This window comes from Eulemur rufifrons, chromosome 15 (genome assembly GCF_041146395.1).
Source record: "Eulemur rufifrons isolate Redbay chromosome 15, OSU_ERuf_1, whole genome shotgun sequence".
In the NCBI taxonomy this organism is placed as follows: domain Eukaryota; kingdom Metazoa; phylum Chordata; class Mammalia; order Primates; family Lemuridae; genus Eulemur; species Eulemur rufifrons.
In genome coordinates, this window is record NC_090997.1 from 61222246 (window position 1) to 61245640 (window position 23395).

General features: G+C 36.5%; 1 protein-coding gene across 3 annotated transcripts in view; it reads right to left on the reverse strand.

The window, feature by feature from the left end:
* PDSS2 (decaprenyl diphosphate synthase subunit 2) overlaps positions 1 to 23395 on the reverse strand; it is a 224411-nt gene that overhangs the window by 126900 nt on the left and 74116 nt on the right. For 2 of the 3 annotated variants that reach the window (XM_069487797.1, XM_069487796.1), the window contains exon 2: positions 13984 to 14118. The exons of the other annotated variant lie outside the window; for it this stretch is intronic. In XM_069487797.1, the coding sequence (XP_069343898.1) occupies positions 13984 to 14118 (135 nt within the window). The remainder of the gene's footprint in view (positions 1 to 13983; positions 14119 to 23395) is intronic. 3 annotated transcript variants of the gene reach the window in all.

Genomic DNA, 23395 nt, shown 5'->3' on the forward strand with positions numbered 1-23395 from the left:
CATGCACCACCATGCCCGGCTAAAAAGATGTTTTTTTATACCAAAAAATTCTTGAAGAGGACAATGACAATAAAGATGGCAATGCCTTGATAGTGACATGACACTTCTATTTTCTCTGAAACAGCAATCCTCTAAACATATGAGTTGCAGGTGCATAAAAATTCCCATTTAAGTATACTGAATATCTGATTATTTGTGCCATGGAAAACAGAATGTACAGTTAATAAAAACTTATCAAGTACAATGAAGTCCCTAGCTTTTAAACTAATTCTAAAACAAATAGAAAAATTAAACATTTTTTTGAACGTTTTAAATATGTAAATATAAATTTAATATAAATTTTCCTCTCTTTTACCTTCAGGGAAGTATAAACTAAATAGAAAGCTCTGCTCCCATATTTAGAGCTGAAGAATTAGAAGGAAAAAGGCTACCTACACTTTTAAATGTTTTACTTGCTTCCCTCAGGAACTTCCTTCATTGAAGGCCCACCTACAAAGTTCGGCAGCTAAGAGCCAGCCTTAGCTACTTTCCCATTAAAATGAAGGTCATGATCTGCAACAAAGTTATTGAGTATAAACTAGAAGTAGAGGTGTACTAGGCACAGAGAGAATGGCAACCACAAAAGACTATGTGGTATCTGACTTTAGGGGCTTTATGAATCCATTCAGGGAATCGATAAAATTAGAAAATGCTAAGGAAAGGCTTAAAATGGGTAAATATATTCAACAGATAACAGGGAGGTCCAAGTTACCTTGCCTACCCCTCTAACTATTCTGAGAAAGATCAACTTTCAGCCAAAGTGCTGCAGACAATATAAAACAAAGTTTGCATAAAGTACTTTTAGAAACAATAAATTGCCGATTAACCACTGCAGGTGTGTCAGAAACAAAAACAGATTTTACAAAGTTGAAACCATAAATTGAATTAAACCCTAATCTAGTAATATTTTATTTAAATTCCCTGACAATTCTGATTTTTCAGCTTATTGGTTATGTTAAATTAAAATTGCTCTATCTATAAAAAGGTAAAAAGTAAATTCCTATTTTTTGAAGTTCTGAATTGAATAATATAAAATTAAATAAAGAAATGCATTTTAAGTGCGAAGTATCCCTCCACTGTTGCCAGAAAACAACTAACAAAGGGGAGTTAAGTAATTTAGCAGCCATATTTTCTCACTCTCCTTCACTGGGAACATAGCCGTTTGCATGGCATAATAAGCTGTAAATTATAAACATTTTTACATAGCCTGCTGCAAAGAAAAGTCTGCCAGCTTCCTACTATATTGGATAGTGTTCAAGTGATTAACTATAGCTTTGGAAAAAAGGGGTGGAAACTTGTTTTGCATCTCAGTTTGTTGGTTCTCTTATGCATAGCCTTTAAAAATCCGTTACATCATTATTTGCAATGAATATGTAAATAATTATAGTATAGTAATAGAAGCTCCATATTACCGCAGGATACAAATTACTCATGGACAGCAGCAAATCTTATGGGTGCATAATCATCCAAGTATTTCCTTGAAATGGTGTCTTCAATGAGTATGAATGTAATGGTTTTCAATACCAAAATTTGTAGCACTGAGCATTTCAGGACTAATGACAAATGAAACACACTTTGCTCTTTCTCTGTAGGAGAAGCCCATTAGATAGCACATCTGTGTAGGGCATAAGTCTATTAAAAAAATGGATCCTGTATCAAAGAAAATATACAGGTATCTGTATCCCACAACAGATGAAGAATAAATCTGTGAAAGGAAATGTGCAATAAAAGGGATATGGCCTGAAAAGATAAATATTTTTATTTGTAAATTGTATAAAGTCCCACCACGATTCACATTCAGCCCTATAAGAAAATTTTGTCTCAATAAATCAACAATAATACATGCAGCACTTGAGTGCCTATCACAGTGCCGGGGTTTAGGAGGCCAAAGAAAAAGCCTACAATCTAGTTTCTATTCTCTATACAATTCGACACCACAAAACTTAGAACATAAGAGTCTCAGGACTGAGGATGTCAAGATGAGTAGGAAAGTAGATTTAGGGCGCCCTAATCCAGAGACTGTCTACAGTAATGGAAAAAGCACAGATTCTATGGTAAAATGGCGTTTGAATCTCCTGTTTACTCACACTATAAACTTGAGCAAATTGTTAAGTTTCGCTATGCTTGTTTCCCAAGAAAAGCAATTTGTTTCTTAATCAGTGTTGTGAGGAATAAGTTAATTAATATATATAAAGAACACGAAACAGTACCAGACTTAAAGAAAACTCTATGTTAGCTATAGTAATAATTCTTTTACTTCTATATTTACAATACTCAGCTTTGCACATAGCAAGTGCTCAAATGTTTGCTGAATGAATGAATCAATCAGTCAATGAGCAAATGAACAAATCTATTACTAGAAGAGGGATAAGATAGGTTATACAGATTATTATGAGACAGACGAGAAGTGTCTCAAAGGTACAAAATGTAAGAGAGAGCTCAGTGGTGGGAGAGGTGATAGGTTGGAAGATGACTAAGGCCCTGCCTCTAGAAGGTACTGTTTAGTGAGAAAACATATATTAATACATAAATCACTCATTACAAAACAATGTGTTAAGTGTTTTAAGATGTCCCAGAACATTCCCTCTAGGTTCTGGCCCTAGTAGAGCCATGGGTTTTCCTGGAGTACCTGAATCCTGTATCTTGATGAATAGACATGTTTAACCTACAGGACACAAACCGAGGAGTTGAGAAGTGGGATCAGTGCTTTCATTATTTCTTCACAATCTTAGAGAAAACCACTGTCCCTCTGAAGCCAGCTCCATCCTCCACCATCACTCCTCTTCTCTGTCACTCTGCATTCACTGAAGTCTCTGGCATCTTGCTCAGTTCTGTTGTTCTCCTATTCTCTTGGGACTTCAATCATGTGAATCGCCCAGCCTGTAGTTTTACAATCTACTCAATCCAGCCACCTCCATTGTATTCTGTCAAAACTACTCTCAGGTACAACTGGAACTTAAACATTCAGAACTGTTCTACTTTTGAAATCTTCAATTCAGATATCCTCCTTTTTATCTACAATGTACTGACCTCTCACCTTTCTTATTGCATTACTACCCCTATAATCTGACTCATCATGACATCCAGCCCCTTGATCACTATTTTCTCCCCAGTTTTGAGGCTCCCTCAACTTCACCTCCTTCCTGATTGAGTCTAAACAATTATACCAGATCAACTATACTTTTGCACATCCCCTTTTCTTGATGGACAAAGAAAAACCCTGGTCATACTCTTACTCTTTTCACCTCTGTTCTAGGGCTATAAGGAATTGCTTGCTGCTGTGTTAAGGAAATTTATATTTAATATTGTCGAGAATGGGATGCAACTGAAGAATTAAGGATATTTTACTCCACTTAAGAACTTGAGAAGAGGGAATGGGGAAATTGTAATAACAGAAAATGGAGACTTGAGATGCCAGTAACTACAGAGAGGATGGATGCCAGGGTTAGAGATAACCAACCTGAGAATCTGCCCTCTTTGCCTCTATAACCAGTTCCACCCAGCTACATGGTCTTCAGGAATAAGAAGGAAAGTCCAAGAGCACAGTGAGGAAGAAGTTTTTCAGGTACTAAGCTACCTGTAGATGCCAGTTCTCACCTAGCATCTTCTATGATGAGTGTTAAGGACGATCTGTCTTTAGTTAAATAAAGGGACCAGTGGTGAATATGAATATAGTTTCAGCAGTTAAGTGCTAGAAACAGAGTTCTAAACATGAAACTATATCAATAGTGTCAAGAAGACTACTAGATGCATGAATTGTTTTCGTACCTTGTCATTTAAGGTCAAAGACTATTTCTTATTCGTATTTGCATTTTCCTCAATGTTGAGTCCTGTGCCTTGCAGAGAGGAGGTGGTCAGGATGGGTTATATTGAACCACAGGTTACTTGAACCTAGTTGGATATGTGCCCTGTTAGTTAAGCTCCTGGTTTGAAACCCATCATTGTTCCCATTTTATAGATGAGTACTCTCACAGAGCAATTAAGTAACTCGCTTAAGATCAAATAACTAATCAGTTTCAGATTTGAGGTAAGAATGTAGATCTCTGGCCCTTTCTGTTTACCACTGGGGGTGCCTTGAGTTTAGGTTCAAAGGATCAGCATTAAGTCATGAAGGTACTATGCAGACTCCGTTATTAAACATTTTAAGTGACTGCAGGCTTCTGTCCAACAGAACTAACATTTTACGGATGCATGTCAAAAATTAAGCATTGTTTAAAATGTAGAATTAGCTAGGTACGGTGGCTCCTAGTACTTTGGGAGGCTGAGGCAGGAGGATTCCTTGAGGCCAGGAGTTTGAGATGAGCCTGGGCAATACTTGCTACAAAAAACCGAAACAAACAAACAAACAAACAAAAAAACAGGCCTGGTGGCGAGCACCTGAAGTCCCAGCTATTATACTCGGGAGGCTGAGGCAGGAGGATCACTTGAGCCCAGGAGTTTGAGTTACAGTGAGCTACAATGATGCCACTGCACTTTAACTCAGGCAACAGAGCAAGACCCTGTCTCAACAAAAAAAAAAGAAAAAAAAAAAAAAGAAAAAATTGTAGCATTAGACACTGGACATTGCCTCTGACTTTGGCTACTTACTAGTCAACATACAGCCCTCCTTTAAGGAAAAGATTTAAAACTTTTTTATCACTAACAAAACAATTTATGCAGCTTGCTTTTTGCTGTGATGTAGTTAGGCAGGCTGATCTATATCATGTTATTTATATACGATAAACTAACTCTTAGCTGAGTAGATTAGCAGCTTAGCCCACCTACTTTTTGTGGTTAATTATACTTGTTTTTTAAGAGGCTGATCTTTATTTTGTGTTTTTCCAAAAGCTCTGGTGAAGTAACGACTTCTGACATACAGTATGTTGAACATAAAGAGCTTTCCCTTTTCTTGCTTAACATATAATTGCTGCATTTGTGCATGCTGTGTAAGTCGAAAATAACAATAAAAAGTTAATGAAGAAAATAAGTACTGGTTGTAATGAATTAGTAATATTGCTAGATTTGTATCTGGAGTTTATTTTTATTGTTGTAAGTGGAATACAATCAATAGGAATATGTAATCAAGCTGCACATGCTTTCATCTCTTGAGAGTTCTTTGAAAAGGAGCTGAGATATCTTTAGGGAATATTTTCAAAATTCAATTATTTTACATAATCATTTTAAATGACTGTCAATAAGCACTCCTTATTGTTAAGGTTCTTATAGTACAAAAAGATATATTTCTTAAATACAATTTCATTGCTTTATAAGTATGAAATATAACCTTCTTTAAATTTTTAAATAATTTTAAGTATACAAAATAATATGAATATATACTCCATTAAAAAATTGAAATATCACAAATAAAGTACCCTCTGACTGTTCACTTATACTGTTCCCAAACCTCCCATCGCCTCTGCCCCAGCCACTGTTATTATCAGGTGAGTGAGGTTTCTTCCAGACTCTTTTCTATGTATTCACACATTATCTTAAAAAAAAAAATTAGTTTTTTTAAATGCTACATATTTCAATATTACTTATTTCGTGTTTATATAATTGAGCTCTAAATAAATAATATGATCAACATGTTCCTACTTAAGCCTCAGTTCTTAAGATTTTTTTGATTTGATCAAGCTCCAAGGAAAATATATTAATAGTTTGCGAATTTTGTTTGGCATTTTTAGGTGCTAGATGAATTCCAATGTGTGGAATGAAGGTGAGGATTGATAGATAATCACAGCCTATTGTTAACTATAATTAGAAGTCATCAGATGCTAATGAGTACCATATTAAAATGACAAATTACGAACTATAATATATACAGCTGAGACCAAGTCCAATTCCCTAAATTTAAAGGATTATAGGGAAAAAACCAAACTGGCCTCTTTCACAGATTTTTATATGCTTCACTTCTCTTCTTAAGATTATTTCACATAGGTCTTCAAATATTCTACCACTACTTCCGTCAACACCACACCAGGCCTGACCAATTTTCACTTACAGGAGAAAGTAATGTTAAGATCAATAGTTTGATTTTAAGATGTTTTCTAGATTTAACTTATAGCTATGTTTACAATGCTTTTTGTGATAAATTCTTGAATCCCAACTATTACCTTAATATGTACAGATGTTCCTTGACTTACAATGGAGTTATGGCCCAATAAACCCATCATAAGGTCAAAAAATTGTAAGTTGAACCATCATAAGTCGCTGTATATCATTATACCATCTGTATATCATTAATTTAACATTAATCAATTGAATTATACACTGAGTTGAGTAAAGAATTAGCACAGTTGCCAAGCAATTGATGTTGTTCATTTTAACATAGATGGGAAACTTAGAAAAGCTAATCTAAAGATATCATTTTGCTTCATTCCTGCTTTTTTTTATTTTAAAAAATCTATATGCATTTTCTTAGGATATTTGATCTTGTCAAAGAAGCCAAAAGATAAAAGTTCAGGTCAGTCCAGGGACTATAAAGGCCTCATTCTGACAGCATGACAGGGTTTCTAAGCTAACTCTACCTGTTCATGTCCTTTGTCCATGTTTGTATCGTATTACCTTCTTCTTCCTAATTTAGAAGATCTTAAACAGATTTGTAGGTTAAAACTTTGCCCTTGGTCATGTATACTTCAAATGTTTTTGTAATTTGGGCATTTGTCTTTTGACATTATGGGATTTTTTTTTCCATTGAAGAATTATTTTTTATGCAAGTATCTTAATCTTTTCATTTATAGTTTCAGAGTTTTGGAACTTTTTAGCAAGGTCTTCCTTGCTCCAGGATTAAATACTACTACTGTTAGTAGTAGTAGTAGCTATAATTCAGCCATGATCACACAGTCATTGCCATCTATGTGATAGGAACATGATGAATGCTGGGGTAATACAGATAAAATATGATCACCTGAACTATGTTTACAAGTGCATAAAGCACACAGTCCTCTCTTACCAGCATTATAAATAAATACAGAAAATGGTTGGTCCATAATTTTATTCTTATTCATCAGCTCACTTGCCACCCATAAGTCACACAGGAAATAAAAGTACTTGTTTTACAAATAGAATTGGCATGCTTTAAAATTTGTCATTATCCACTATGTATCCTGGCAAATAGACCACCTAAGGGCAGAAATGCCAACAATTACTTTACTTATTTAATTATTCATTTAATGCTTTTTAATTCTACTTATATCTGAATTGATCTCTACAGAAAATAGAGAAGAGATAGAACAAGGTGGGCAAGGAGAAGGTGGCAAGACTTCTATAAATGACCATGTGTGTCCTAAGACTCTGTAGATCTTTAAATCAACTCAGCAGTTTTGCCTCAAATTGGCAGGTTGCCTGGAGGTTCCATGTGGTGCAGTCAGGCCGTCTGCTGCAATTCTGATGGTGGCGGGAACACCACCACTGCAATGGTCCCCCCCCCACCCCCGCCACAGCAGCTTGGAGAAAACGGAGCTAAGGACAACACAAACTCAGAGGAGTTTATAACCTATCAGTAAAACTTCAAGCCTTATAGATACCAGAATGGAAACTGCAGATAAGAGGTGAGTAAAGAAAATGTAATAAAGGAAGGAATAAGTTGAAATATGAAGGAAAAAAATAAAATAAAGAAAATAAACTTTTGAGGAGACTTTAAAAATTTCACTGGATATTACATGACACTTTTTTGTTATGTTGTGTTATTTTCTGGGTTTTTTTTTTTTTGGTGATATTTCACTAACACTTTTTCTTCTTTAAATGTCACATTATGTATGTTTTACATGATAACTAGGTTTAAAATTAAGATTGCTTCATGAAGAGTGCTTTAGAGTCTGATTACGTCTCACATCCTGAATGAGAGGTGGCAAAGGACATAAGATAAAGTCACTGTAAGTCCCAGTCCATGTTAAACTACTCTATAAGGCACATACTGTAAAATGTGTGATTAAAATATTTGTTTCAGTCTAGAATACTTATGTTATATGGAAGGTCCAGTCATCCAGACAAAGATTTAAATGAATACTATGTCCAAGGCACTGGTGTGATAGGAAGGTATACAAAGCTAAGTGCCTGCCCTGAAGGAGTGAAAAACCTAATAAAGGACATAGAGCAGCATGACAGGGGCCTGGAATAACACTAAGACAACATTTGTGAAGCACACTCCATGTTTAAGGCACTGTTCCAAGGATTTTAGATATATTGCCTTCTTTAATCCACCTATAAGGCAGAGAGGGTTTACCTAACTTATCTGGGGTCACACAGCTAGTAAGTGATGGAATAAAGATTTGAACTCAGGCAATTTATAACCAATATGGTATGTCTTTCCCTACTTGATCAATTAATGTGGTACCTCAGAAAGTCACTTTACCTTTCTGAGCCTCAGTTTTCTCATTGATAAAACTGTTATTTCTGCCTCACAGAATTCCCATTAGGGAGCCAAGTTAGGCATCTTGAAATAGAAGAACACTTACCAAGCTTTTGCAGCATTCCACAAGATGTACTACTGACAGGGGCCAAAGGGTTCCGTAGTAAAAGAATTGGGAAATACCTCCTGTTAGAAATTCATGACACACATCCTATGTACATAACTCCTGAGAATTCTGAATGGAAAAATATTTTTAACTGTTTAAACTGGCATGCCCACACTTATTTATCCCACTGAACACCTAGTTACACCTTTCCCCCTAGAACAGAAATTGGGAAATGTTGACAGGAAAAAGGAATGAAATCATAGGACCTAATGGGTCTGAGTCTGGCTCAGCCAATTTTTAGCTATGGGCAAAAACTCCATAGCCTCTCCAAGTCTCGCTTTCCTGATCAGCTCTTGTGTAGACTACTTCAGTAACTCCTTGGCTGACTCTCTATCTCTTGGACTTGACCTCTCAGGGTCATCTTATAAGCATCACTTAGTCCAGCTGTATAGTACAGATATATTAATGTGACCCCCTTTCTTAAATACCTTTGTGATGATAGCTAAGAATAAGAGGAAACACTTACAGGATGTTTACTATGCCATGCATTATGCTAGTCACGCATTTAATTCTTGAAACCATTCTCTGAAGTACATACTGAGGCACAGCTAGTACATGGTGCAGTCTGTTTCCAGATTCCAAGTCTACTCTGCTGCCTCTTGGATGGCGCCCCACTGCTTCTCCAGGATACAGCCCTAATTCCCTAGACCCTTCACAATGTGACTTCAACCTTTCTTTTCTACCTCATCTCCTTATCTCTGTTCCCTACACCTGTATATGCATTTGCTAGGGCAGTGAGGCAAGAATCTGCTCCAGGCCTTTCTCCTTGGCTTGTAGATGGCTGTCTTCAGTTCACAGGGCATACTCTTTATATATGTGTGTCTGTGCCCAAATTTTCCCTTTTCATAAGGATACCAGTTATATTGGATTGGGGTCCATTCTGATGACCTCATTTTAACTTGATTACCTCTGTAAAAGACCCTATCTCAGTAAAGATCCTATTGCAATTATGTTGTGTATATGCCCAACCACGGCTGTTATATTTCCATGTTCAAGTGTACTCAGCTAAGACTGAGCTGCAATTTGAAATTCCCAGGAGGAGTCTGATTGGCCCAGCCAGTTGGTTTTCTGCTGCTCTAATAAGCTAGGGCCCTGGGAGAGCAGGATAGTCATTCTTCTAAGGGGGTTACATCTCTGATCCCTTTTTCCACAGAAAGATCCTGTGTCTCTATGTAAATTAGCAAATGTGATAACATAAGGTGGGGAGGGGATGTTCTAGGGCAGAGAGATAGCTAACCTTAACCCATCCAAAACTTCAGAACTCCAGGCCCTGGTTCCAGCCAGAACATCTTGTTGAACTTTTTCTTGCTTCTACATTCCATATCCTAGTTATGCCTTTACATGGGCCACATAGCAGTCTGACTTATCTTTTAACATGTGAACCAGATCATATTCTTCCCCCACTAAACAAACAAACCAGAAACCTCATCAACTCCTTCCTTTGCAATTAGAATAAAACCTAAAATCCTTACCAAGGCCTATGAGGTTATACCTGATCTAGCCTCTGGCTACTTCTCTTTGTCTTTCACAAATCTTTCCCTCATTCACTCTGCAATAGCCACACTGGCCCTCTTTCTAGTCCTTGAATATGCCGAGCTCATTCCTACCTCAGGGCATTTGCACTTGCTGTTCCCTCTGCTCCATATTCTTATAGGGCTACCTCCACATCCTTCCAGACTCAGGTGATCCATCTCCTCAGAGGGTCTTTCCTGACCATCTCATCTGAAGTAGTGACACCCACCTCCACACACACATACACCAGTCACTTTCTATGCTTTCAGTTTTTTCTTCATAGGACTTAAAATTTACTGAAATTTTTTTAATTGTTACTTGCATATTTTTTCTCTCCCTATTAAGAAGGTAAGCTCTCCCTATTAGAACATAAGGGACCCAGTCTGATTCTCTATTTGATATTTTTCCCCCACAGTAGAACTGAGTCTGGCACTTAGTAGAACAAAAAACACCTGAATGAATGCCTGAATAATTTGTAAACCCTAAAATTTAAATGGCTTAACAAACAGATTTTTGCTCTCAATACATCAAGTCTATATGGATGTGCCTGATGGGCTGGTAGCTCTCCTCCAAGAGTGCTTCAGGGATACAGGCATCTTTAGTCTTGAATGGGTCATTTTGAAATCATCAGCTTAAGGAGTATTACACATGCAAGATTTTTATGGTCAGGAAATAGTCAATATCACTTCTGCTCATACTCCATTGGCTAAATATCAGCCACATGGTCAGCCAGCTGCAAGGGAAGCTGGGAAATGTAGTCCAGCTAGGTACTCTAGAAGAAAAGAAAATGTGTTTGGAATGCTTGCTTGATTCTCTTCCACAATAGTGAAGGTCAACGTTGAGAAATTTCAGGGATGGAAGGTAGAGTGAAAATATGTTCATTTTGTGGTCTGTTTTTAACTGCTGGTTAGATGAGAAAAAAAAATGAGTCAGTTCTTGATAAAGGAACTGAGGAAGCAGAACCATTAGTCAAAAAATTCACCGGAATTTCTTTAAACTTAATAATCATGTTACACTAGAAAAGCCTAAACTTTCTCAATTGTGGCTAGGGATATTTGCAAATTTAGCAATACTTTTTTGACTGGCTTTGCAACCAATTTTTTAAAAGTCATGGCTGGTAAAATGAACCTAAAGCCCATGTTCTCATTGGCAAAAGGCTTTAGTGCATGTTTATAAATGTGGCTCTCTTGTCTGTTTTTCAAAATGTAGTTATTACATTTTAGCCTAAATTCTGTCTTTCTTGGCCATTAGGTGGTAAGTTCACTAGAGACGTCCATAAGCACCAGTTATATCCTTAGGCCAAACAAAAGAGATAACCTAATTCATGTTTGGTCTCTCAAGTAATTTACTCAGGTCCCATTATCTGACATCAAAGTCAAGTTTATGAGAGAAAAACACCAACAATGAGAATCCCAGTAGTTTGGAGATGAACTGAAAAGCACCCAAATCAGTACTTCACCTTAAATGTTAAAAAATTCACTGTGGCATTATAGATACAAGCCTCCAGCAAAAGTTTAACTTGAATGATTAAGGAAGCAGGAGCTAAACAAATGATTTCAGGAGTAGAGAAACAAATTAATGCTTTCTCACAGTACTATACCACATTACTTTTTCACATTAACAAGTGTATAAAACACTCAAAAACCCCAATGAGTTACTAGATCAAGTTTGATTGCAGAAAACAGCCGGGAACTGCATGCCAGGATTATTCCCTAATTGTGGATTCTATACACTTGAGTATGAAATTTATTTATATTATTTGGGAAGTTTTTATGTTCATAATGTACATCTACTCTTTTACAAAGTACTTTTACTCAGATTGCTCAGATTACAAAGACCATCTACCAAATATGTTATGTGAAGCATCAGAAGCAATGCAATTCTTTCTTAGAGGCTAGATAAGAATATTATCTGTATATACATGGTGCACCATGTACATACGGATCATAGTCCCTGCCTAGTAAAATGGGTACACACTTTAAAATAAAAATAGGATTGCAATCCCAAATTTATCACTTTCTACCTAGAAGATTTTAGAAAGGTCTTAACCTCAGTATTGGTTACCTCTTCTATAAAATGGGGATAATTCATTTATCCAACAAATACTTGCTGAAAATCTATTATGCATCACATAGTACCTTCGAAGAGTTATTTTAGGATTAGAGATAACATAACATAGCTGGTGTTCATTAGACAAATGTGTGATTACCCAAATGTAAAAGCACATGACTAACCAACACGACAGGGTCTAAGTCAGCAGACTGAAAATCAATGGAATTCCTAACAGGAAACAGAGATACATGGGACATAAGGTGATACGAGGTTCATTTGCTTTCTAGGGATTAACAGGTTATTGGTATTCATTCTAAATCTTTATATATTTTCTTTAGTTATCTCAACTAAACTTAGCCAAGGATTTTCTACAAAATTTATAAGGTAAACTTTGGAGCTCTAAATTAAAACAGGTTTGGGGGAAGGATGTACATGTATTAAAGATTTGCCAAGTAGCTTTCCATTTAAAAGTTTTTTAAGACATACTTATAAGAAGACCTTTTTTCACATACTAAATTAATGGCTACTCTAATCTACAACTGAAATATATTCTTTGAAACAGACTAGAAGGGTGGAATGAAATCAGGGAAAAATAAAAAACACATGAGATTTGGAGAGAAGAGGAGAACTACAGCTAGAGCTTCAACTTTCCCCATGTGCCAGCTGTATCACTTGGAACAGTCTCAGATTTTTGAATCAGTTTTCTTAAGAGTAAAATAAGTATAACAACTCTTACCTATTGCATTATTATAAAGCTCAAATGGGGTGGATGACTGTCATAAAAATGATTAGTAACCTAAAAGCACTAAACAAACAAAAATTATTTCAGAGTGAGTAGGTACTGAAAATGATCCCAGGATATCCCTTATAGGGAAGATTCCTGTATGGATAAATGGTAAAAGGTCTACAAAAAAAATTACATTGGCTGGAGGAGTGGGCATGTGTAGCCACAACAGTTCACTTTACTTGTTAGTGAGGAATGATCACTGGACTTCATAGCTGGCAAGCAACAGTCATCTCTAAATATTATGGAAGAAAAAAATGATGGGTAAGACTGCTAAGAATTTTAAAAAATCAAAGATGTAGATTGATTTTTAAAGTAAATCAACAAGGTCAATTAGCTGCAAGTCAAAGTTTCTAGAAATGATTCTTTTTGTGAAAACAATTTCCTTGTCACCTATGTTTTTAGGGTTGTTTTAATTTCACATGCCAAAGTCCACCTGCAGGTTATTACTTCTATATAGACATTTAATACAGTGCCAAGCATACTGCTAGGATTAAATAAAATTATTGCTGACATACTGTTACTAAAAATATATGCAGTGATTTTTCTAAACAAAACTGAAAATTTTAAGTTAATTTTATATGTAGCAAAAAATGAGTAATACATACTTATAAATTTATTTTTTAATCTAAATATGTAAGATATAAAATTTTCTTATTCCAGTAACCAGTAAAAAAGTCGATTCCGTCTCCTAAAATGGTAGTAGTATCAATCTTTATAGAACTAGGTATCATTTTGAGTAGGTTTAAAAATCATAAATCCTGAACTAAGTGACATAGAGGTCTCTAAAGAGACACAATGATACCATAATAGCAGGAGGGGGAAGTGATGAATAGAAAATTTTAAATGCCCAAGGCAGAAATGAAAGTATTTGATACAAATGTGTGGAGAAATTTACTACAGTTATGCACAGAGCTGGCCAAGACTATCTGACTTATTAGGAATAGAAATCCATTTTTAACCTTATAATATGTTTTAATCTATCTTTGAATCAGAGGATGACAAAGAGCTAAACAATCATTTCCACTGACCACCGTCTAGTAAAAGAAAACACAATTTAGAGAGCAATGTCTAATTTCTAAAAGACTAATCTCTTCTTACCATGAGTAGATCCCACTGACCATATCATAGTTCTGACACGAAGCGTTCATGCTGCTGGGCCCAGCTGCTTTAGAAATGAGCAGCACCACCAAGCCCCTCAACTGCAGGTTATGCCGGCTGTCAGTTACAAGTTCTCTGCCAACAAGTAAAGAAGGAAGAAGATTAATATACCCTCACAGGATCTGTCAGATCAAGTTAGAAAATTACTAAAAATATGCCCACCCCAGTATGGGTGGGCAACCTGCGCCCTTGGGGCCACATGTGGCCCTCTGGATCCTCGAGTACGGCCTTTTGACCGAATCCAAATCTTACAGAACAAATCCTTTAGGGCACAACAAATCCTAAAGGCTGTGTTAACTTTATTAGCTTTAATTGATTCTTTGTTCAGAACTCACCAAGTCAGTCTTAATAATTCAATGAAGTATTATAATCCTAAAGGATTACAGGATTTGGATTTGGTTGAGGGGCCACCCTTGGGGATTTGGAGGGCCACATGTGGACTTGAGGCTGCAGGATCCCCATCCCAGAATGGGTGACAACCTAAAATTGTGAGACTTGATGATGTGGCCCCCTCCTCCTTCTGGGTTTTCCTGCTGTCTACATCCCACCTCACAATGTGAATCATTTGCTCTGATGACAAGAAGAACCCATAGTTTTCAACTGCGTTGTGGTAGTGGATAGCAACTGAAATATAAATAGTTTGGCTTAGATGAAGTGTTACTGTTTGGAGATGATGGTGGTAAGCGGGAGTGGTAAAAAAAATGATTTGTCTTCACAGGTAGAGACGTAGCTCACAGAATGAAAGGAGTAAGGGGTAGGGAACCTGTGGCCTTTTGATTTCAAGATTGTTCTTTTTCAAGCACCAAAGGAGGAAAGAAAAATGTCATCTTTCTCTGCTGCACCCCTTTTAATAAAAGGATTTTCTCTGTAAAATTTGTATTCAGTTAAAAGGCTGCACTTAAGGACCTAGAGGGCCATATGTGGCCTTAGGTTTTCCACCTATAGTAGGTCTTTAACTTAGAATGGAGTGTGTGTGTGTGTGTGTGTGTGTGTGTATATATATATATATATTTTTTTTTTTTTTTTGCTATGAGGATTGAACTTTTATAACTTCTGCTACACCTGAGGCTAGGAATACTTTCTAGGACTACATTTTTCTTTTTAAAGTATTGTAAATGGTTGTCATACAAGAACTAAATGGCACCATTAAAAAAAAAAAGAAGAAGAAAAAGAAAACTATGGGCAATATATTATAATAAATTAATATTCAGAACAATGATAATGAGCACTAATCAAATAGATTATATTAAGCACATAGAGCACAAATAATATACAAATACAGTTCTTGAATATGGTAAAAACATTAAAAATTAGTATTATAATACTTCATTGAATTATTAAGACTTCCTTGGTGAGTTCTGAACAAAGAATCAATTAAAGCTAATAACGTTAACACAGCCAAAAATAATTAGTCTATTACTTAAGAAAAATCTTTGCCCCTCAAGCCTCCAAACAAATTTTTAAAAGGGCCCTTTCTTACCCTTCACTGGTTTCAAAGTAAGACAAATCTTTAGGTTCTCTGCAAAGTAACAGCTATAGCTCTTTCTCTGCTCATATTTTCTCCTTAACCAAGTAAGTGATCATCAGCAAGTTAGAAGAGTTAGTGATTTTTTTTAAAAGTTCTAATTTCTTAGGGAAAGGAAGTTAAAGTAATAAAGTTACTTCACAACAGAAGCAAATAATGATCAGAAATGCCCCCAAACTCTTTATTACCATGTAACAATCTGCTTAAATCCTATGGAGCTGAATTGCAGGGAGGCTGGGAAGCACCCTATTTTGGAAAAAGAAAATGTAAAATAAGAGCTTGTTTTAAATTTTTCACTTTGAATTGCAACTTTTAACTTAGGCTACTAGATCTTTATTTATGTATTAGTTGCAGTGAATCTTTATTCTTCCTTTCTTTTACAATAAAAGAGAAGATCTGAATTGGCTTTAATTCTAGAAAGGGAAAAGAGGAAGGTGATGGTGTGTGTGTGTGTGTTTTCGGGGCTGGGCCTGGTAAGGGATGAAGGATATGAGGACACAGGGTAAGTACTCTAAGAGGTGAACCTTGAGACAAATCAGACCGAGTCACACTGATGAAACAGCTCTGACAGCAGTTTTGACATCTTCCTCAAACTTCTCAGAGATGGGAACTTTCACAGGGTACACACACACATGCTACTATTACTAATAACAGCAGCAGCAAACACTTATATTGTCCTCTATATATTGCTTTCTTTATGTTAGGAGTTCTTTTACTATATATTAACTAAATTATTTACAACTCTAAGAGGAAGGTACCACAATTAGCCTGATTTTACAGATGAGGAGAATGAGGCACACAGAAAGATCAAGCAACTTATCCAAGGTTCCATAGCTGGTAGGTGATAGGGCCTTGCCAGAGCCAGGATTTGAGCCCATGCCAACAGGCTCTAGAGTCTACATACACTCTTAACCGTTATGCTATATAGTGACTCTCCGTCTGCTTCATATCATATGCAAAACTATATGCTATGTCAAATTAGAACCATTGGCTTTAGAACCAGACAAGCCTAGGTCTGAAAAATACTTCTGTCATTCACTAGCAGTATGACTAAGAGGCTGTCACTTTTCTATAAAATGAGAGTAACAATGTCTACTTTCTATAGTCATTGTATGGAAGAGACAACATGGGTAAAGTATACAATACTGTGGAATAGGTGATCAAGTAATCAGTAAATTACATTCTCAATCCTTGCTACTATTTTGCAATCTATTTTTTTCTCAACTCCTATATTTTCTTTCTCCTACTCCCTTTCCCCTTCTAGCTCTCAAAAAGTCTTCCCTACTCTACTAGCATATATAATCTCCTATAAATGTTGCTTTTCTACCTCCCCAAATAACAATAATTAAGGAATTCTTCCCACTCCCCAATCACTGTTATCATTGAAACACTTGCCCCTTTCAGAATGCACTACTGAAAAGGTCAGGAAAAGGAACTGTAATGAACTAGTTGACAAAAATTAAGAGAGTATTCAGAAAAGCACACCTTCTGACCCGTAATTTTCACATAAGACAGTAGTTAACCTGGAGGACAGACTAAGAGCTTGAGTAAATTAAATAACTGTTTCTAAAACACTTATTTCTTTAAATTCATTTCATTAACATCTTTTTAAAAAAGTACTGAGATAGACTAAAAAATTAGCTCACAACCAAAAGAGAATAATAAATTTTATTCCTCAGGTAGGGGGAGAAAATCCCTAAGATTCTAAGCTTACAGAGATAATATTAATAGTAAGTATTACTGCAGAGACTGACACTAATGGAGAGAAGCTATGGCAGGCCAATTTTGGCTCAACATGAAGAAACGAAAAAATGGAACGGCCGCTAATAATGCAGAGCCCTTTATTACTAGAGGTGTTTAGGAAGCTGCACAGCTTCGGACACAAAACATTAGACAGAAGCCTGGAATATGTGACATCTGAGGGGTTTTTTCTTACTCTGTGATTCCATATGATCTCACTTTACTATATTTTATTATCTACTACTCCACAATATGTTGTCATCCAAGTGTCCTAAATGAGAGGAATATTTAGTATCTTAAAATCTTTATCACTAAAGTTCTACAGAATTGTTTTCTTTCAGCTAATATAAATAAAAACTTCATCATTCATTCATTCATTCATTCAACCAATATAGACTAAACATCTTCCACACATCAGGCACTGTTGTAGGGATGGAACTTGCAGAACTTATGGTCTAACGAAAGAGACTAGTAATAACAAAAGAATCACAAGTAAATATAAAACCACAATGGTAATAAATGCTACAAAGGAAAAAGAGCGACAGTGCCAGGACAGGGGAACTAACTTCCCCAGGAAGACAGAGGCTTCCTTGAGAAAGTGAAGACTGAGCTGATATCCAAAGGAAGGACAGATGTAAAAGAGGGGTGTGGGAAGAGAACAGGTACGGGGAGTGTTCGCAGCACAAGAATGAGCACATGCAAGGCTGAGAGCGCTGTAGGAAGCCATGAAATGAGACTGGGGGCAGACAGGGACCAGGCCACCCAGGAAGAACTGGCCATAAGAGGTTTGCTCTTTATCCAATAGCAATGTGAAGGCACTGCAGCATTTTATTGAACAGCCAGTGACATAATCAGATATTTTAAAAAACAAAACAAAAAAGTCTTCTATCACGAGTATGGGAAAACAACTTGGAAGGAGAGAGAGGAGGAAACCAAGTGGCTATGAAGAGTCCAGTTAGAAGGCTTTTGCAGTAGTTCATGAAAAATATGGGGGTAGCTTGGTGGACAAACTATACACCATACCTAAAATATATTTTGATTCAGTTTATATAAATGTTGCATACTATGTAGTCCTGGAAAAATAGCCAATATAGAGATATCACTAATTTCAAATAATTGACATTATTCTGAAAAGTCTGTAAGTCACATTTGAGGGGGAATCTTGGTCTCCTTTAAAATTCTGCTCTAGATCTACAAGAGATGAATAGTACACACTAATAACACTAGTATTCTAATAGCTAGATAATTTCATGGAAATAAGGATTGAGTTGGGCAATCCTTATTGGGCAAGCCATCTCTGTACTCTTCTTACACCGTGCTTTAGATGGCTGACTACTGTTCTCACTGCATCATCATATCTTTCCACAACTATTAACTAATTTATCCTCCTTAACCCAATCCTATAAGTATCCCAAATCCTTAAATCACCGCTATGGCAATTTTCCATATATCTTCTCAAATTCAAATTCAACACACATGTACCAAGTATGAAGAATAGACAAAGAAATAAGAGCTGTAAGAAAAGAACCATAATAGTAGGTTCAAAATATGGCTAAATTGAATAATACAAGGAACAGATAATGAAGACAGCAGAATAACAAATAGCTATCAGTACATAGCGGAAGAAAGAAAATTGCTTCTTGCTAGAAGTGCCCCTTACAATAGAGATAGCATTCAGATTGAGCCTGAAAGTTGGTCAAATTCCCCTGAATAGAGAATTGAAGCAGGAGAGGGGATGGGAATAGGATTATTGGAATGGAAGGAAGGGTATTTTAGAGAAAGAAACAGGATAAGCAGTGATAAGAAGGTAGAAGAATGGGGAGCAGGTTCAGGAGCTGGGGCTATCCATTTGGGCAACGTGTGAAAGTGAACAAAGCCAGAAAAACAGACAGCCTAAAGAGTGAAGGGCCACGAAAGTCAGGTTTAGAGTCTGGACTTTATTTTGCAGGCAGTCTGGAGGCATGGATGGTTTGTTAGCAAGTGAGTAATGTGATTAGAGCTAAAGACTAAAACTGTTACTCTGGGCCTAATACTGTTAATCTGGCAGTAGCTGTGTTGGGTACAGCGGAAGGAAAAGGAAGATTAGTTAGGAGGAGCCTCTTCCAGTAGTCCAGCGGGGAGATAATGAGGGCCTAAATTAGGGTAGTGACAATAGTGATAGAGAAGAAAAGCTGAGGGATAGCAGCAGTATGGAGGTGGAATAGGCTAGTCCGGCCAACTGACTGGATGAGGGAGACATTAGGGAGGGATCAGGAAGCAAAGGAAAGGTAAGGGATGAATTTAAGATTTCAACCTGTTTGCTGGAGGTAATGATGCTACCATTAGTGGGGATTGGAAAGAAGAAGGAGAGCTAATGGGGAATTAATGAGTTCAGTTTTGGACATGTTAACTTTGAATGCAAGAAGAACTTCCAGATGGAGACACCCAGCAGGCAGCTGGAAATGCTATAGATACAGAGTTGGGAAGCATCTTTATAGGAATAATGGCTGAAGCAGTAGCAATTGATGGATGAGCTTTTGAGGGGAAAGAGAAGAGAAAAGAAGGAAGGGAGGGGAGAAGAAAGGAAGGGACGGGAAAGGAAGGGAAAAGGAATCTTGGAGAATTCTTATGCTTAGGGGACTAAGAAGGATGAGTAACCAACATGAAGGAATGTATCATGTCTACAAACAAATAAAAGGGTTCTTCGCAGACACTGATGAAGAAGTGTATGTGCACAATGGAGGCAAAGAACTACAATGGTGGGATGCACAGAAACTAGGGCCAGTAGTTGCCTCCTCCATGGGATTTTATGGCATTTATCATAAACCTTTAGTTTGGCACTTAACACACTGAATAATAAAAATGATAACAGCAATGACATAGACAGCAACAACTATAACATGCTCTAATGCCAGGCATCTGCTGTTCTACATGCATATGCTCTAATTCTCACAAAAACTATGCAAGGTAACTAGTAATATCTCTTTACAAATGAGGGAAATTAGCAAGAAGGCTCAGAAAAGTTAAACAATTACCAGTCACACTAGTCAACTAATAACAGAAGTACAACATTTAAACATAATTTAGACTCCCAAGGTCGGGCTTGCTTATGCTTTGTGGCCAAGCTGTTTAATTATTTGTTCATAGGACTCCTTCACAAGGCTGTGAGACCCTTGAAAGTACTCAGGCTTAGTCATCTTTGGATGGCCTGTACCCAGCAGAGTAAGTGACACAGAATAGGTCTCAAAGAAAAAAAAAAAAAAAATGAAAGACGAGAGAACGACTAGCTCACGGAGTGGGGCAGCAGACTCTCCAGCTTACGCATCTCCCCAAACAGACTTCTTACTATCCCAGCCCTCCTCATCTCTCCTTCTGCTATCCATTTGCCATATGCATTCAGCTCTCAAGTATTAAGTCCCTCTTCCTAAATCGTAATTTCTTTAAAAGGGACAGCCACACACAAGAAAAGCCCCAACACATTCTAGAAAACATGCTCAGATTTGCTATTTTGATGCTACATTGAAAAAAATTACTATATATAAAAAGTGTGCCTTATTGAAGGACCTATTCCTTAAGTTTTAGAGAGAATTTCGTAAGTTAAAGTATTTATGTGCTTTGTTTCCTCAGTTAGGAGAACTGACTGAATTCACTGTGGCACCAGTGCTCGTGAGAGAAAGCTGCCCTCACTTTGAACAGAAAATAGGGGGTACTTCCAGATGGAGAGTTGAGGTGGATTGGCAGATCTGGGGCATGGAGGAAAACTTTTGAGATTTGTGCTTAAGAATTCAAGATTCTAACTAATTCCAGTGATCTAAATTCCAATTTTTGATAAATTTATAATCAAATATTAAGGAAACAATTTACACGTACAAGGGACCATCACCCTTGATTACTCAAAGCAATCGAAAGTAAAACTGAGTGGGAAAGAATCACCCTGAGGGTAAGGAACTCCCTCCAGTGCTAAAACCTAGACTAGGTAGAGAGTGTGCTTTACTATTTTATTCCCCCACTTTCCCTATATCCAATCCCAATAAATCTATCCAGAAAAACGTAAGCATAAAAGACGGGTGTCAAATTCTAACATACATGAGGCAGGTTGATTGAGAAGATTCCTAATAATGCTTATTACTGTGACTCCTAGTTAAATTTTTTTTTTCAAATTACATACAGACAACTGAAACAAAAGGATTGACTACAATATGCACAGTTTCTGCCAAAGAACCATAGGAATACTCTGATCTTTTCTATTCTTTTTTTATGCTGACTGCAACCTGCTAAATTGATTTTTATAACCCAGTAATGAGCTGTAACTGTAGTTTTTAAACAATAGTGTTTTAAGTCACAGTATGTGATACAGTAAATTAAAAGAACTGGAAATACAATGTAAAATTAATTAAACAGGAATAGAATCACTATTTTTTAAAAACAGAAAATCTGTTCACATACTAGCACAAATTCAGTGTTGTGACAAAGCATTAAAAAATTTAATGACATGGGAAAACACTAAAAATATTAAATGAAAGGATAGAATACAAAACTGTCTATATAATTTGATCTCAATTATGTTTGAAAATATGCACATATACATACATATAAACAAGGCCAAGGACAAAAACTAGAAATGAATATGGCAAAAGGTTAACATACTAAATCTGTTGTCATTATATAGGTGTTCTATACACAAAATGTTCTTTCATTTTTATGTGTGTTTAGAATTATATTTTGAAAATGAAAAAAACAAGATAGGAAGAAAATACTACCAAATGATAACACTGTTAATCAATGGATATCTTGATTATGGATGATTTATTTTCTAAGTTCCATAAGCTCTCTTTTTAAGTCTGGAGAAGAAAACACTATATTTTAAACAACAGAATTTTAAGACAACAAATGACCTACTACATTATAGTTGTGTTTCTCATTTGAAGAAAAAAATTTAACACACATTTAATGAACGTCAGAGCCCTATGTTGGGTGTCTTTTGGGTTCTTATACTTCACCTTTAATTTTTCTAAGATTTAGACACGGGGCCAAAGTTTAAACGGTATCACAGAAATGACGTTAAATACACACACATACACAAGTAGCAATTCCATGACACTAATATTTCTCAGTTGTAAAAAAATTAACACTCATGAAAATTGTTTTTTAAAGTACTATAATTTGAGAGAGACTAAAAATAGTCTGCATGTCACAGATTTTTACATAAAATTAGCAGAAGAACTGGAGGTTAATTTCCATTGACAAAATGACCCAAATTGTATTATTACTGCCTTATCTATCCTGAGACTAAAATGTCCTAGACTTGAAACAACTTTAGGGCCTGAGGTGACCAGCCTTTCGAATCCGGGAGCTGCAGCAGCCATTGACATGGCTCGAGGCCCACATGCACATCCACCGGCATTAAATCCCCGGGGGCCGGCCCGGCCAAGGAACTGCCTCATCAAAGCCCTCTCGAAGCTGCAATTAGGTTTGATGGGCATGTGGCAGAAGACAGGTGCCTAGAAAAAAAAGGAAGGAAGAGAGGAGAGAAAGTAGAATGGGGGTAGGGTGTAGGCATTGTTGAACAGAGAGGAAACCAAGCCAGGGGCTTTTTGGAAATGGCTACTTAACACCCGTAGTATATTGAAATATAATTGAAATAAAAAAGAACTATAAAATAACGTCATAATTGATCACGTTTGCAGCAAGATGTGGCTGGCCACCCTGGAATTAAACATGCCACCAGAAAAACAACAACAAAGATTTCCCCACTGAAATGATCATTGAAGATTTATTGAAAAATACTAATAGAATAAAATGAGGCCATTTAAAAAAATAATATTTTGGTCACACTGAAAACTCTTAAAATGGTGTTATAAAATAATTTTTACACACAGACCCCTTTTGTTCACATTTAAAAAAATCAATTTAGTGTCTAAGCAAGAGGGTAGAAAAATTGAGTGTTGGAACACAGGCATCATTACACCACACAAGACTCACACCACCACACAAGCAGTGACACTGGCTAAGAGCTAATGTGCTGTGAATTACACCTCCCACTACCACGGTCCTTCTGTGCAGAGAATAAATCAACTGAACGTAAGTGTTCCCTTAGTCCTTAGTGCT